The sequence below is a fragment of the Oryzias latipes genome, chromosome 7 (genome assembly GCF_002234675.1).
Source record: "Oryzias latipes chromosome 7, ASM223467v1".
NCBI lineage: Eukaryota > Metazoa > Chordata > Actinopteri > Beloniformes > Adrianichthyidae > Oryzias > Oryzias latipes.
The window spans coordinates 7,330,963-7,346,056 of record NC_019865.2 but is presented as its reverse complement, the minus strand read 5'-3'; the positions used below and the strand labels follow the sequence as shown (position 1 = coordinate 7,346,056).

Here is a 15,094-nt window from a genome sequence, read left to right as displayed (position 1 = left end):
CTATGCTCAAAGATAATTATAGTCGAATGGGTGTTAGTAAAATTATAAAAGCAGTATATAGATAGCATTTTTGGTACTTAGCTGCAGCTTTGTTAGCTAACACTGCAGATGTGGCCAGTAGTGTTTTTTTTCCTCACTATTTAAATTCTTAAAAACGTGTTTTTTTGTGTCACAAAAAGTGTATTTTTAACATTTGTCAATGAGACTGCTATTTAAAACAAAATGCATTATAATATCTGTGTTTTATCGAAAACCTTCAATGTTTGCTGGCGGCTCGCGGGCGTCAGCAAGTTGTATGGTTTGAGCGGCGGTCACGTGGTTCGCTTCCGGGCGAGTCTATTGCTGTGCAGCAGCAGAGTGGTGTTCTTGAACCGACTCCACTGCTGTCTCATGGCCACTTTTCCACCGAAAGAGGACTATATTGCCCCTGCATTCCATTAATTGATGCCACTTTATTTCACTATACGCTCCCGGATCAACCTGAAATTCCTCAAATACATTTAGTTTTACTGCTGCTCAACTTTTCTAGCTTCCTTCGGTGAGCAGCTTCAGTTCAGGAGGAGGAATGTGGCGCGGGTAAGTAAAGCCATTATGTGCGATCGTGTTTACATTTTCAGCAATGTGCGCGATTTTTTTTTTCATTCATTTAATTTACATTAAATAAATCCAAAGTACGCCAGATCGATTTGGGTCTCTGTGTTTTTTGTGTTTACTTGGTGTTAGCTGGGTGATAGTTTCTTGGAAATGCTTTGCTTTGTTTTGTTGATTGATCTGGTGAATTCTAAAGCCTGCAGTGCAGGCTGCACTATTCCGAGACTATTCAAAGGTCAGATGACAGACATGCCTGTGTCTGTGTTGAATTCACTAATGTCAGCGAACTGGATCTTTTAATTGCATCGCAGTGAATAATATTCGGTCTTTTTTGTTTGTAGCAACTCCAAGCTAGCTGTAGTAGCCGCAGTGCGCCGCTGGTGGCGCTCTACTTTTCCAGCCTCGTGCTGTCGTTTGCTCCAGCACGCGGGGCTAACCGCGCTGTTAGCTTACAGCTAGCTAATTCAAATGAAAAGACTATTTTACTCAGTTGTAGCGGTAAAGAATATTTAAACTTGATTTTAAATTTGTATTGCATATCAGTTTAACATTTTATACACAACATTAGTTTTTGTTGTGGAAGTTTTCGTTGTTGTTGCTAAACGCAAGCAAACATAAAAAAAACACTTAGCTTTGTAACAGTGACAACGGCGACTAGCTTGATGCGATACTACACAGCTCAACGCGCACAGCAGAAAAAGTTGGGAATGTTTGTTTTTCTTTAATTTAACAGTGTTTTTTGTTTGTAAATCTGATGCTCTCGTAAAGTAAAGTATGGTGGTGCCAATGTTTAAAGAAGCATACGTGTGTGCGGTGAGCGTCAGCTTAAATGACTTCTTATCTTCTTCTCTGCCAACGCCAAACGTAAACAAACTACTGTCTGTTCCTACTGATTGTTGCTGCCATATCCAGTGTAGTCTTTCATGGCGTGTCAATCTTTTAGCACCTTCTATTGAAAACCTCTGTTAAAAAAAAGGAGCATGATGGTTGGCAGCACAGTGAGTGGGCTAAGGAGCTCCAAAAATAACTGAAATGTTGAGAAAGTACGTGTTTGTGTAAAGACAATGACGTCAGTATAGTTTAAATGTCATGTTTTCTGCTTTTCTAATTTAGTAAATAGAAGCAAAATGAACTAAGCTCCTTTCTGTATTGATTTGGTGTTTACCAGATACTTTTAATACCAGATACCAGAAGCAGTCCTGTTATTTATTAGCTTATGAGCCACAATTTTAAAGCTACAAGAATCAGTTTGACTTTTCTCAAACATAAAAAAAAATGTTGTTTTTAAAAAAAATAAAATAAACGGATCCTTTGAAAGAATTTGTCATACGTGCACATTATTACGCTTTGGTTACAAGTCATCTACATTCATGGCTCTTAGTTTGATCAAATACATAACTGTGACAGCAAATCTCATGATGTCGATTCCGACTTCAGTGCTATTGCCACCTGTTTTCACTGGAGCATTTACTTTGTCCACTGAAATACGCTGTTCTTTAGGAAATAAGGTTAGACATCATAGTCAAGTTGTTTTCTGTGTATGTAATTTTAAAAGTGTATCTGCTATGTCTTCTAATAATTATTTTGTTTTGAATTAAGGTTGAGTTTTAAAGCTCAACATTTTATCTTGTGCATTTTTTCTTTGTCACTTTATCCCAGTATAAGTCTAAATTAAATTAAATTGTTTACAGTTTAGAGGAGCAAGATGAGGGCAAAATTTCAACTGGGACTGATTCCGACATATCAGAAAAGAACGATGGCACCAAATGTGATGTGGAATGGACGCAGGAGGAGGTGGGTAAAGAGTTTAAGTAAAAAAAAAAAGGTTTACTCCACACCATTTAGCTCAGAGAAAAAAATCTATAGTTTTCTCATAAAGGAACTTCTGTTTTTGAACCTATCTCTGATCTACAGGATGAAAACCTCAAAATCCTGGTCAACAACTTTGGCAAAAGAGATTGGAAAACGATTTCTAGTTTCTTACCTGTAAGTATGAGTGAAGGCAATGTTTGTATAGAAAAAAAGCAACAACAGAGAAGGTTTTAGTTTGATTAATTGCTACACTTGACAGTCATTTAATTTTTTTGTATTGTTTGCACATGTAACTGTAACTAACAATAATTGTATGCGGCTTCTGCTCAATTGTAGTGCTGAACACACAAGGAAATAGATGCGTGTTGCATCTGTTTTATCTAAACCAAAAGTCAGAAAACTCTTCTTTTGGGGAGTTAAAAATCCAAATTCTGCTTTAATAGGAACAATATTTGCATTATTTTTTCATGGCTTTTGTTCTTCAGATTTGTAAAAGTCTCAAATGTTTTGTTTGAAAAGGGTCGGACAGAAATGCAGTGTATGGGTCGATGGAAAAAACACCTGGATCCAGAACTAAGCAGACACTGGACCAAAGCCGAGGATGACAAGGTGGGAACATGTGGTTGATGCACAGCAGCAGCTGCAAAGGGGAGGAAGGAACTATTCTTATTTCTTTACCTGTCAAGCGAAGCAGTCAACTAAATCTGAATTCAATCTGAAACTACATGTGCAGACTCTTAACAGTATTTTAAATGCAATGTAAACATATAATTTATGATATATATTATAAGCCTTCAATGATTTGACATTGTTTTTTGGCAGTATGGTTACCTCTGCTGTTGCTTGAAAAGCAAAATTTGAAAGTAAAATATAGAAAACACTACGATAAGGCAAATACATCAGTCATAAAATATTCAGGTATATCAACGCAGCAGTACGGTCAATTGTTGCTGTTTAAAAGTCCTCTATAACTAAAGTTTTATTATTTGTTTTGGTTCTGGGGCTCAAAAGTATATCTAGATTTACTCAACTAAAATAAATCCACACTCTGGCTTGATGTTTTATGTCTTCATGGATCTTTTGTGGTTCTTTTGTTTAGATGCTGGAGTTGGTGAACAAGTACGGCACCAGAAGTTGGTCTTTGGTTGCCAAGGAGTTAACTGCGAGAACTGGGAAGCAGTGTCGAGAGCGCTGGATCAACAGCCTGGATCCATTGATGAAAAGGAGTAACTGGACTGAGGAAGAAGAACTCATCCTCTTCAAGGCTCACTCCATTCTGGGGAACCGGTGGTCCGAGATTGCCAAGCTGCTTCCTGGAAGGTGAGTTTGTAAGATGTTTGGTTTTCTGGAAAAGCAGCATTTGGATTATGGAGGTTCAGAAAGTTTTGTGACAATTAAAAAAATGTATACTAATTGTTAACTGTTGTTTATTCTGGTTCTTTTTGTAGATCAGACAACTCCATAAAGAATCACTATCACTGTGCCATCAAACGCAAAGCCGGCTTGGGTTTTTTCAGAGATGCTGCCAACAGCATTTCCCTTGACATTGAACAATTTGTGGATAAAGAGGTAAGAGTATTTTTTTTAATAAGGCCTTTTTTATCAGGTTATAGATTAGAGCTTGATCAGTAAATAACAAGAATAGTTCCTTATGGGAATTAGTTTGTAATCGTCTGATTGAATTAGAAACAGTGGACTTTAAAAAGCAGCTTTTCTAATTAAATGTTTTTAAAAGTGATTTTAAACGGAGAGATGACACTCCTTATAAATTTACCTGAGCTAGAAGCTTAGGTTTGAGAAAGACCTGAGTAAATCAACGTCACTTCAGCTGTCAGGCCTTTTTTGGTCCAATAGACTTTAACGGTCTCATTTAGTGCCATGCATTTGTCTAGTTTGATCAGTTAAGTTCCGGTCAAACGTTTCTACTGGTCGTCTCTGCTCATCATAATATTCTAAAGATTTATTTGGCCAAAAACATCCAAACTCTGTTAAGGTGCCAGTCTAGATTTGCCTATGAGTACTTTAAACATGTGAATGTGTCAAAACAAGATTTTATGAAGAATTGGATGAGTTAATATGTAATATAAAAAATCAGCCTTTGGCTGTTATATGTGTATTTATTTTGGAAAGCCAATAAACTATTTTCATCTACTTTATTAAAACTGTAGCCTTTAAATATTTGCATTTTTTTCATGGATTATGAGACTATGATCTCATGTGTTGTAATATCTGAGAGTTGAAATTCTCATAGAACTTTAGAATAATCCATAAAAATGAAAAGTTGTGTTTTTATGTGGATGTCACATGAATGGCAAACATTGTAGAGGGTTTACATTTAGTGTCTTTTAACAGGTGGACTTTAAATGTGACGTTGTGATAGATACTGTCCCAGTGTCTACAAGTTCAGTAAGTTTTTTTTCCCTTTTTAGATTCTGGTGGAAGTTCTTGAACGTTTTCTGTGTGTGTTAGCTTTTTAGAAAAGTGCTTTTTTTCTCACCTGTCTCTGTTTGCTGTAGGTCAAATGTGACGAAGTCAAGACGCAGAAGGATCCTCCGAAAGCTAAACGGAAGACTTCAGCTTCAAAGGGGGAGCTCTCCTCTCCCGGTTCCTCTTTGCCCTCAAGTTCAAACTCCAGCCCCAGCTCTGGGACTGCATCATCAACCATCCCAGTGGACCAGAAGGCGTTTGTCGATGCGGCGCTGAAGATGATCGCTGAGGACATGCTGCCGCTCAGGTGACTTTCACTGCTGATGTCTGGCACGCCGTCTTTTTCCGTTTGTGGATTCCTCACTCGGAACGTCTTCTGTTTTCACAGTTTGGTTGAAGGTGCAGGCTTCAGGTTGTTCATGAGCACCATCAGACCCAACTGCAACAAGCTGTCTCAGCGCATTATAGCCATGCAGCTCTACGAGGAAGTGGAAAGAACCATTAAGCCCCAGCTCATCCGAGAACTCAAAGCCTCCCTCGCCACAGCCGGAGATGGTGAAAGAGCCATTCATGTCACCTGTGACCTCTGGGCAGGAGATCAGTCACAACCATCAGACGGTCCGATTCTTGTTGTTCAGCTCCATTTTATCACCGATTCCTGGGAGATCCGGCGTCCTGTAGTGGCCTTTCGCCACCTCAGCCACAAAGACCTCAGCACAGCTGTGGCGAAGGAGCTCGAAGGTGTTCTCCTGAGCTACGGCATCTTTCCTCACAACATCGGCAACCTTCTCGCCAACCAGGCCAAAGAAGTCCTGGCTGGAAACAACTTATTCTGTGACTACAAGATTGTTTGCTCCTCTAACAGAGATCCAGAGGGAGATGAGATTGTGGCTTTTCTCTCCAACCAGATGTCTGAAACAGAGCTGCCTTTTTCTGAGCTGCAGATTGGGACCAAAATGGCCTGTATGGCCAGAAGACTGCAGATGGTGATCAAGGATGCTCTGAAAAATTCCAGAGTTGTTGAGAACTTGCTTTCACAGGCTCACAACGTGGTGGCGTTCTTCAAGAGCAGTGCCTACTGGAGTGAGGTTGGCAAATATTTGTCACAAACTGTTTCTGTAGCTTTAGAAAAAAAAGCTGATTATACTAACATCGCTTATTTTCTTTCTAAGATTTTGTTGAAGGAGAGCAACATGTCTATGTGCCCTTCGTCCTCCAACTGTCGCTGGAACTCCATGATGGTGTCACTGAGGCGAATGGTCCAGGAGAAAACCTGGAGCACCGTCATGACTCTGTTGGCCCAGGCCCGCATCGAGGCCACAGACGCGACCAGCGCCCCACCTCTGGTCATGGTGAAGAGGGACCAAGTGATCGACATCCTGGGTCTCCTGGAGCCGTTTGAGGTAGCTTTGCAGGTATGAGAGGAACAGTTCTGTGCTAAATGATTTATTTAACTTAAACTTTAAGTTATACATTTTCCATCTAATTAGTAGATGTACAGTGGCCGTTGTTTTATGGTTGTTCACTTTTTGCTGTTTTTTTTTTCCCAGTGCAAATTTTAATAGTGCACATAGTGTAAACCATGTCATTCTCCTCCATGCTGTCTCTCCTGTAGGGAATATGTTCCGTCTGCCAAATCTATAGAAATATTTGGTTGTTATCAGATCTTTATTTTTTTTTTATAGTACTGGACCTATTTTTCTATGGAAGTTTGAACAAGAGAGAAAAGTGTGTAGTGAGGTGTTTTACAGCCTGAAAACATCTGTAATCCTTGGATTTGACCTTTTGCAGGTTAATTTTAGAACCTAACCCCGCTAAAATCAAAGGAAACCTGTACACATAAATGTGTAATACTGTGTGGTCACAGACCGAAGTATGTTCATTTTTTTGTATTTTTTTTTTATTCTAGATTCTTCAGGGAAACTCTGCGTCCATGTCTGTTATCATACCTTCCCTCATTAACTTGGATAAAACATTAGAGAGCCGCATCACCAACTACACCCACTTCTGCAAGGCCTTGCGCACCGGCCTCCACACACACTTCCAGTCTGTCATTCACCAGAAAGACGTCATACTGGCTGCTGTGCTGGACCCAAGAATCAAAGTGCAGGTATTTCTTTGGATTTCTATGTATATTTATTTCTACTCTTGATTTTATCCAGTGTGGGTCCTTGGGCAAGACCCTTGGCTAACTTTGTAGCCAAAACGGGGGCCGGTCCCCAGCCCGGACTAAATGCAGGATTGTGTCAGGAAGGGCATCTGGCATTAAAGTCTCTGCCAAACCACCTGTGGGAATCGGTAAAAAAGCTGATTCGCTGTGATGACTACTGAAGGGATGTGCCAAAAGGTGAAGAACAACAACAATTGGCATATGTCCGATTTCCTTCACTACTCACTACATAGTGCACTACGGTTTTCCCTCCCTCATTTGCGGGGGTTAAGTACCAGAGACACCCACGAATACGCCAATACGGAGAACCACCCCCCCACCCCGAAAAATATATATTTAAATGTTTTTTTTTTAATAAACCATGAACGTTTCCATCGTCTGAACAGTGTATCCATAATTGATCATCATAAAACGCTCATATCAATTAGATTTTCACTTTGTGAAGCCGGTGGCGTCATATTTGCCAATAAAATACAATAAATGCTTTTAAAACCCCGGGCACTCGATAGTCCTGTACTGTTGTTTTTTAGCAGTTACGGGTTAGAATGGGAATTCGAACATAGCCTTGTTTTTTTTGGAATAAACGTTTATGGTTCCATCTTCATTTAATTGCACTTTGATTACTTTCAAATTAGATGTTCAAACTTGATCTGGGCGTCAAATTCGTTGCTTGACGTTTGTCCAAAAATGTGTTAATAAACGACACGCTCTTGCTGCATGTGGGAGGAGCTACTGTTAAAGGTTTTCAGCCCTATGGCTACATGGAAGCATTGATTGTATTTCTCATTTCTAATGAATGACAGCCTCTTTCAGCGGTACATCTGTCTCTGTGACCCACTTTGACAGTCCAAGGAAGGAAGAAATAAGAATAAAATTAGAGGACCTTTTATTATTGTGGCCATGCAAATAAGTAAAATACCTTGAGGATCAGGACCAGAATGATCAGCTTCTCCCCTATATTGGAATTTGACTCCACCCACTGACGGCGCCATCACCACTTCATGATCCAAAGCTGAGTCCCTGATTGGTTCACGTGATGCAAATTATTCGGCATTGATTTAACGTTGAAAGGGGACGCGGCCGATGCGCAAATCATGTCCGGTGTGAACGTAGTTTCATACTGTGCTCTTTTGCAGAAATGTTGGATGTGGACAGTAAAAGAGGAACTGTAATTTCAAAGCTAAAATGATGAATATTTTTAAGGAAATAGGAATCAAATGTTTGCCCCTAAAAACTTCCCAGTGGACCAAAACTGCTTTTTACATTTGTGATATTTTATTTTATCCTGATATGGCCATGTCCTATGACTGTTGTTGCTCTGCAGCCGTCATGGAAACAATCAAAAATAATCTTACGGCACAGAAGCTTAAGTTCTGGGGCTCTTTGGAATAAATAAAATCCGTTGAATGGAATTATTTTAACCCTTTAATGCTGGAGCTGTCGCTCGAGGCAATTAATGGGATTCCCACAGATTCTGAAGTGGAGCAAAGCAGCTTGGAATTACGTTAACTACGTGAGCGGTAGTTCAAAGAATATCAACACTGGAGCTAACGCTACAGTTTTAGAGGGTTTAGGAAAGACTTGTACTTCTGCAGAACTGTTCATGCTTGTGTTGTATTTTTTTTTCTTCCAGCCATTCCTTGATATAAAATCAGAAGTCCAGACGGAGTTTCTAACTCCTCCAACGAAGAATGAAGCTGCAGCGATTTTAAGGTCCGCATGGCAAAGCATGGAATCCTCCACATGTCTGCCTTTAGAGGTGGAGGCGGTGCAGAAAAGTACCTCATTAACAGAACAGAGCGTGAAAGAAGAGAGCCAAACCTCCGTGAAAACAAATCTGAGCTCTGATAACGGCTGCGGTGACGGCAACGACCTCAAGCGCAAGTCTGCCGTCAGTTTCCACCAACCCCCTGCAAAGACTTTGAAAATGTCGGAGCTGGATCTGTATCTGTCACGGTCGCCGTGGAAACAGGGCACCAGTCTGCAGTTCTGGTCGACCGCGACCAATTTCCCCGTCCTCGGGAACCTGGCCAGGAAGGTGCTGGCTGCTCCAGCCACCTGCGGAGGCTTTGACCGTCTTTATCCCATGTCGTCGTGCATCATCCGGGCGAAGAGGAACCGCCTACCGCCCCACACCACCGAGAGGCTGCTTCTGTACAGGAACTCTATGAAGACCAAGGCGTCTAAGAAGCCCAGCGAAGCTGCTAAAAACTGAACCTTTTTCCTCATTGCATTGTGTTTTTCTCTGTCTAGAACTGAAACATTCAGAATGTCAGTTTACTGAAAACAAGTCAGGTTTTTGCACAATTAAAATGCTGTTACTTAAAAAATTATTAATTTAAAGAAGAAAAGCCGGAGCATTATTGTAATGTGTTTGGATGGCTCCGTTAAACTAAAAGGCTTACTCTCCCCACGTACATAACATAAAAAAGAAAAGGCTAATTTTCTTACCTGGAATTTTTTTAGCATTTGGACATGTTTGCATTATGCAGATAAAAATGGTTAGCTTACGATTTTTTTTAACTGCTAAAATGTTTTTTTGGTTTTGTTGTTGCTTTAAAGCCTTATTGAAATTGAGTTTGATTTGTGTTTGCAGGCAAATGTTTGGTCCAAGTTTTCTAAATCTCTCAAAAGTGATAAAAACATTTTTTACTTTTGTAACTGCAAGGTTTTGTAGCTCGTTCTATTTATTCATTTTTATTGATTTGTTTTCCCTCTTTTGTTCAAAATCTTGAAAGGATTTATATAAATGTAGTATTATCTTAGTTTTTTCCGGTAAACATTTACATAGAATTGTTGTCGCGATCAATTATAAAATGTACAAGAACACACTTGTTTGACGTTTTATTTCATCATTTTTAATGTTTTTTTTTTCAGTTTTGTTTGATGGAAGTTAAGTTCTCTTCTTGGATCTCTGAAAGAATTTGTCAGAATTTGTTGGTAAAGAGGAAAAAATTAAATCTTAAGAAACAAAAAGATTTACTTGTACCTAATGTACCTTGTACCTAATTTTGATTACTATATTTAATTGCCAGGGTAAAAAAAATATTAAAACTTTTTATGACAACAATTAATAATTGACACATCCACATAATATAAAAGCAACATCACCTTTTCTGCATTGATCTGGAAATAAAGAAAAATACTGAACAATGAACAACTTATCGTACTTGTTCATTGCCAGGCTATATTATTCTTCCTATCATTCTATGTCACACCTTCTTTCCTGTCAAGACTGCAGTTTGATTGTGTTTTATAGAACATGAAAAAGCAAAAACATGAAAAAGTCTATGATTATTTGAATTACTTAATGTCTTGTAACATGTCTCTCTTGAAAAGAAGACTTTGTCCTGATGAGATTACCTTTATAAAAAGGAGAAATGTGATAAAATTCATATAAGAAAAGGTGAAAGAGAAATGGATTTTGTGGAAAGGAGTTGAACACAAAATTTAATAACTGTATATATCACTATATGTGATATATAGATAGAAAATGCATTAGTAAGACCCAGATTCAATTCCCTCAGAGATAAGTTAAGGAAAGTAAGAAGTGTTTTTACGGTTGCATCATATTGTCACTGTAATTCTTGAGGATTGTTTTCTTTTGTTGGTGTTGGTTCACACCACCGAACGGTAGGTGGCAGTAGTGCGCCGAGTTGGTCGGACAGGAAGAAGTGGAGAAAACCTTTTTCCGGTGTCATGGCGCTGTCCCGTCAACGCATGGTAGAGTAATAAGTTACTTTTTGTAACAACAAAAACAAATTTCCCGCAAACTCGTTGGGGTATGCGTTGGGTTAGTTAGAAATTGTGACAATACTTTTGCGTGTTTTAGCTAGCCGCCGTCATGGCTTTGTACGTGAAAGCCGCGGAGGTCTTGGAGAAAGCAGAGAGGAAACAAGGGGCTCTGAAAACCCTCGTTTACGACAGTAAATTTAAGAACATCAAGCAGCTTTTTGCTTTGGTTTGTGAGACCCAGAGGTTTTCCTCCGTCCTGCTGGATATAATTGAGTCTACCAAACTGTTAAAACAGACGAAGTTGAAACTACATCTAGCTCAAGTGCTCGTGTATGACCTGCTGATGGGGCAGGGCCTGAAGTGCGGCGGCTCCTTCAAGACCACCATGATGAAGCATCGCCCCAGACTGCAGGCGGAGCTGGCCCGCATGAAGGTGAAGCGGAAAGTTAGTAGGAATGAGGATCTCCTTCCAGCTGAGGCCCAGCTGCCCTCTGGAGAGCAGCTACCCAGGTATGTGCGCGTGAACACCCTCAAGACCACCGTGGAGGATGTCGTGGACTACCTTAAGAGGGATGGCTACACCTACCAGGGACAGGCTTCCAGACTGGACGACTTAACCCTGAAAGAGAAGAGCTTTGTGAAGGACCTGCTTCTTCCAGAACTGCTGGTCTTTTCTTCCAAAACAGACTTTCACGACCATTTCCTTTACAAAGCCGGTCACATCATTCTCCAGGACAAAGCCAGCTGCCTTCCTGCGTATCTCCTCAAACCCCCGTCTGGTAGCCACGTCATAGATGCCTGTGCTGCCCCTGGTAACAAAACCAGCCACCTTGCAGCCATCATGAAGAACAAAGGCAAACTCTTTGCCTTTGATTTAGATGCCAAGCGTTTGGCCACCATGTCAACCTTGCTGCTGCGGGCAGGGGTCACCTGTCAGCAGTTGGCCCACCAGGACTTCCTCAAGGTGAACCCTGACAGTCCACAGTATAAAGATGTTGAATACGTTCTTCTGGATCCCTCCTGCAGCGGATCAGGTAGCTAGTTATTCTTATGTTTATACACTACGATCAGGGGTCTGCAGCTTGAAGCTTCAAAGGCTTACGGAGCTCTTTTTGTTTCTCCAATGTGGCTTTGGAGAAAAATGCTAACAGTTTGGTTCAACTGTTTTGGTTAATAAAGTTTTGATTTTCACATCTCAGATAAGTAAGCAGAATCACACTAAAGAATGTAATCTACTGTCACAGATGTTTGTTATTGGAACAAGCAAAAGCACATCTTATCTTCTGCTGCACAACAGTTGCTGTTCGAAGGCAAATTCCTTAGTCTAGTGCATTTACAAGTGTAGGTTTAAAAAAATTAGACACCAATGTTGTCATGTTTATGTTTGATTTTTAAAGGAGAAAAAGGAAAACGGTGCAAAATTATGATAGAAAATGCCACGTTTGACTTGATTTTCTTGCACTTTTGTTCTAGAAAATCTGCTGCAGCAGGAGGATCTGATTTGACACCGGGCGCATTTTATTTTGAAAGGAACTAGTATGCTCTGCCGTTAAAAGTAAAATACAACGAAATGGTTTCATATAGAAAGATATGAGTTTTATAAATTATTGTACAATTCAATAGCTGCATTTTATAAAAGAATGGCTAAATGGCCACAGAAGCACAAATAAATGATATTTTTTGGGGAGGTTAAAGGTTGCGGGCCCCTGCACTAGATTATTACACTAACGGTGCTTTTCTTTTATGTTCAAAAATGTTGTATTTTTGCTTCCAAGTGTATTACACACAGGGCTGTTTACGCGTGTAAAGAAAGATGTTTTCAGAAACTTGTGATTGATGGTCATGCTGTCATTTTTTGTGATGCTTCTTACGTGTTCTGCCGGGGGTGTAGGTATGGTGTGCCTGCAGGACAGATCCTCCGCTGACCAGACCCGTTTGGCCTCACTGGCAGCTTTCCAACTGCGATGCTTGAACCACGCAGTCAGATTTCCTCGCTTGAAGCGCTTGGTTTACTCCACCTGCTCCATCCACAGTCAGGAGAATGAAGAAGTCATAACTGCCTTTCTTCAACAGAACTCTTCCTTCAGGTTGCAAGAATCAACTTTCTCCATTACAATGTCTTTTTTTCTTCTTTCTGTTCTTATAAACCATTTTTCTAAGTTGAGACTGTAATACGTTGTGCAGGATTACATTGTGAGCACCTTAACCATCCCATTTTCCACACATTCATTACCATGACCTGCTTTTACTAGTTACAGGGGTTGCTAGAGCTTATGTCACACGGAGGCTCAGGCGGGGTTCTCCAGGGACAGCATGCAGTTCCTCACATAAACGCCAAATATACACAAGCACTCACTCTACTCCACCTTAAACTTCTGCACTGAAAGACTTTTTGGCCAAATGACAAAACAACACTTTGCAAATTCATGGGGTTTTGTCACCTTATAACACGCTGTTGTAGTAATAAACAGTAATAATACTTGCATTGCAGTGATGGTTTACAACAAATACAAAACTGTGCCTGATTGTGATTCACTTCATACAAGAAATCTGCTTTCTTTTAAAATCTTAAATCTAAAAATGTGATAAAAGTTCATGTTAAAAACTATTATTTACAGACTTTTTTTGTCTCTTTTGAATCGCCCTGGTGTCTTTTTTGTTGTTGTTGTAGTCTGGTCATCAAAACATCACATCTTTGTCGTGTGTTGTCATTTTTCTTCCTGTCCTTCCGTGATGCCGTGCTTCAGGTTTGACAGGTTTTGTGTTTAATCCTCCAGGTTGGTGCCCCTCTTGCCTCAGTGGCCCGAGCGTGGCCTGGCGCCGCTCTCGCAGTGTTTGCGTGCGAGCACATCAAAGACCCGCACACACGGCTTTTTTGTAGCACTGCTGGAAAAACACAGCGAGGCTCTGAGTTCAACACTGCAGCTCGCCGATCAGATAAGGTCAACCCCGTTTTATTTAAGTGTACTGATTTCAGGATTTGCGTTTTAGATGTACTCTGATGCATTCAATTACTTTAATCCCTGACATGTAACATTTTAAACACGGACTGCAAGTTAAAGAAATTCTCATAATTTTAGCACCTTTATATCTGTTAAATAAACAATTGCTATTTCATTTTCTGTTACGGAACCTGATTTGTTGCAAAACAAACCGATGAATCGATTTTGGTCAATATTTCGTATTATACAACAAAATAAAGTATTTTTGGTGGCTTGTAATTTCAGAACTGTGGAAGAGAAGAAAACTGTCGCTTTGGAAGCTTCAGACCCAGAAGACCCACAAACACCAAACACTGAAGATGCACCCAGCGGCAAGAGGAAAAGGCCAAAGAGAAAGAAGAAGAAGATGGAGTGAAATGAGCATTAAACATCTGCAGCATGTTGCATTCTCAGACAAGGGGATGATTGTAAAGATTAGTTATTTTACTATCGCCTGCTCGTCTCAGTATTGTGACTTATAACAGACTTTAATGCTTTAAATGTTCTCTTTTTATCTGTAGATAGATCAATCTCTTCATAAATTCTGTATAGAGGGTTTATATGAAAGCTTGTCACAACTACCACCATCCTGATAATAAAAACCTGTTTCTGCTGCTGTAAAATTGTCTATTTGAATCAATGGGTCAAAGGTCGTGGTTAAAGAGTAAGGACGGCCTTCATCGGGAATCATTTTTGCGCTCGGTGGAACCGTTTTACAGGTGCAACATTGTACAAGTTAACAAAATTAAATGCAAAGGATAAGAAATAATAATCTTGCAATCTAAATGCGATACTCAAACTCCCAAAAAGTGTATTGAACTTGGAAAGAAACAATTAGTGTTGTGTCTTAAGTCTCTAATAAAATATCCTTATCACTACTTTAACTGTTTTCAGAGGATAATCAGTAATATGGAATAATATTCCTCCCGAACTGCACACGTCATCAAACTTGAACAGTTTTAAATGCCAACTAAAAACTTACCTTTTTAGAAAAGTTAATAGTCATCTTACTTTATTTTACTTGATTTATTGATTTCACATCTGCCTTTTTTTTTACCTGTTGTAATTTTATGTTTGTTTTTTACTTATGTTAATTTGCTCCATTTAAAAATGTTATTTTTATATCATTTTATTGTAAAGTACCTTGACTCCCTATTGGTGTTGTAAGGTACTACTGAAAAAGTTTATATCATTCATGAATTCGGATGTTAATGAGTATTACTTGTCTGTTCCACAAAGTGTCATCGACGTTAATGTTCATTAAAGTGATATAACAGTGTTTTTTGAGGATAATCAATAAACGCTTCATTTTGCCACCAGATAAAGAATTTGCACTTGTTCTGATAAGATACAGATTATGGTGACACATTTAAAAATA

The 15,094-nt window shown here is 39.5% G+C and overlaps 2 protein-coding genes across 5 annotated transcripts; both read left to right on the top strand.

The window, feature by feature from the left end:
- The first annotated feature begins 321 nt into the window (after positions 1 to 321).
- On the top strand, positions 322 to 10,157 carry LOC101172332. Of its 4 annotated transcripts, none has more exons than XM_011476855.3 (12): positions 322 to 576; positions 2,283 to 2,385; positions 2,506 to 2,577; positions 2,923 to 3,012; positions 3,503 to 3,723; positions 3,852 to 3,972; positions 4,756 to 4,809; positions 4,920 to 5,137; positions 5,219 to 5,918; positions 6,003 to 6,245; positions 6,740 to 6,940; positions 8,634 to 10,157. In XM_011476855.3, exons 1-12 carry the CDS (start codon positions 566 to 568, stop codon positions 9,213 to 9,215), a joined length of 2,616 nt encoding a protein of 871 aa, XP_011475157.1. In that variant the 5' UTR covers positions 322 to 565; the 3' UTR covers positions 9,216 to 10,157. The 4 variants fall into 4 exon arrangements, with proteins under 4 accessions (XP_011475157.1, XP_020560166.1, XP_020560164.1 ...); XM_020704507.1 differs by lacking the exon at positions 322 to 576 and adding an exon at positions 995 to 1,404; XM_020704505.1 differs by lacking the exon at positions 322 to 576 and adding an exon at positions 1,020 to 1,291.
- A 482-nt stretch (positions 10,158 to 10,639) lies between these two features.
- Positions 10,640 to 15,037, top strand: nsun5 (NOP2/Sun RNA methyltransferase family member 5). Its single transcript, XM_020704501.2, has 5 exons — positions 10,640 to 10,723; positions 10,833 to 11,769; positions 12,627 to 12,822; positions 13,513 to 13,677; positions 13,963 to 15,037. Exons 1-5 carry the CDS (start codon positions 10,700 to 10,702, stop codon positions 14,090 to 14,092), a joined length of 1,452 nt encoding a protein of 483 aa, XP_020560160.1. The 5' UTR covers positions 10,640 to 10,699; the 3' UTR covers positions 14,093 to 15,037.
- The last annotated feature ends 57 nt before the right edge of the window (positions 15,038 to 15,094 follow it).

What these genes read in the sequence shown, in the direction of transcription:
- LOC101172332 (XM_020704505.1), top strand. Translation starts at nt 1,254, where the DNA reads ATGCGATACTACACAGCTCAACGCGCACAGCAGAAAAA. An exon ending in CGATTTCTAGTTTCTTACCT is followed by an intron (nt 2,578 to 2,922) that starts GTAAGTATGAGT and finishes TTGTTTGAAAAG; the next exon opens with GGTCGGACAGAAATGCAGTG. An exon ending in GCCAAGCTGCTTCCTGGAAG is followed by an intron (nt 3,724 to 3,851) that starts GTGAGTTTGTAA and finishes TTCTTTTTGTAG; the next exon opens with ATCAGACAACTCCATAAAGA.
- nsun5 (XM_020704501.2), top strand. Translation starts at nt 10,700, where the DNA reads ATGGCGCTGTCCCGTCAACGCATG. An exon ending in TCCCTCCTGCAGCGGATCAG is followed by an intron (nt 11,770 to 12,626) that starts GTAGCTAGTTAT and finishes CCGGGGGTGTAG; the next exon opens with GTATGGTGTGCCTGCAGGAC. An exon ending in CAACAGAACTCTTCCTTCAG is followed by an intron (nt 12,823 to 13,512) that starts GTTGCAAGAATC and finishes TTAATCCTCCAG; the next exon opens with GTTGGTGCCCCTCTTGCCTC.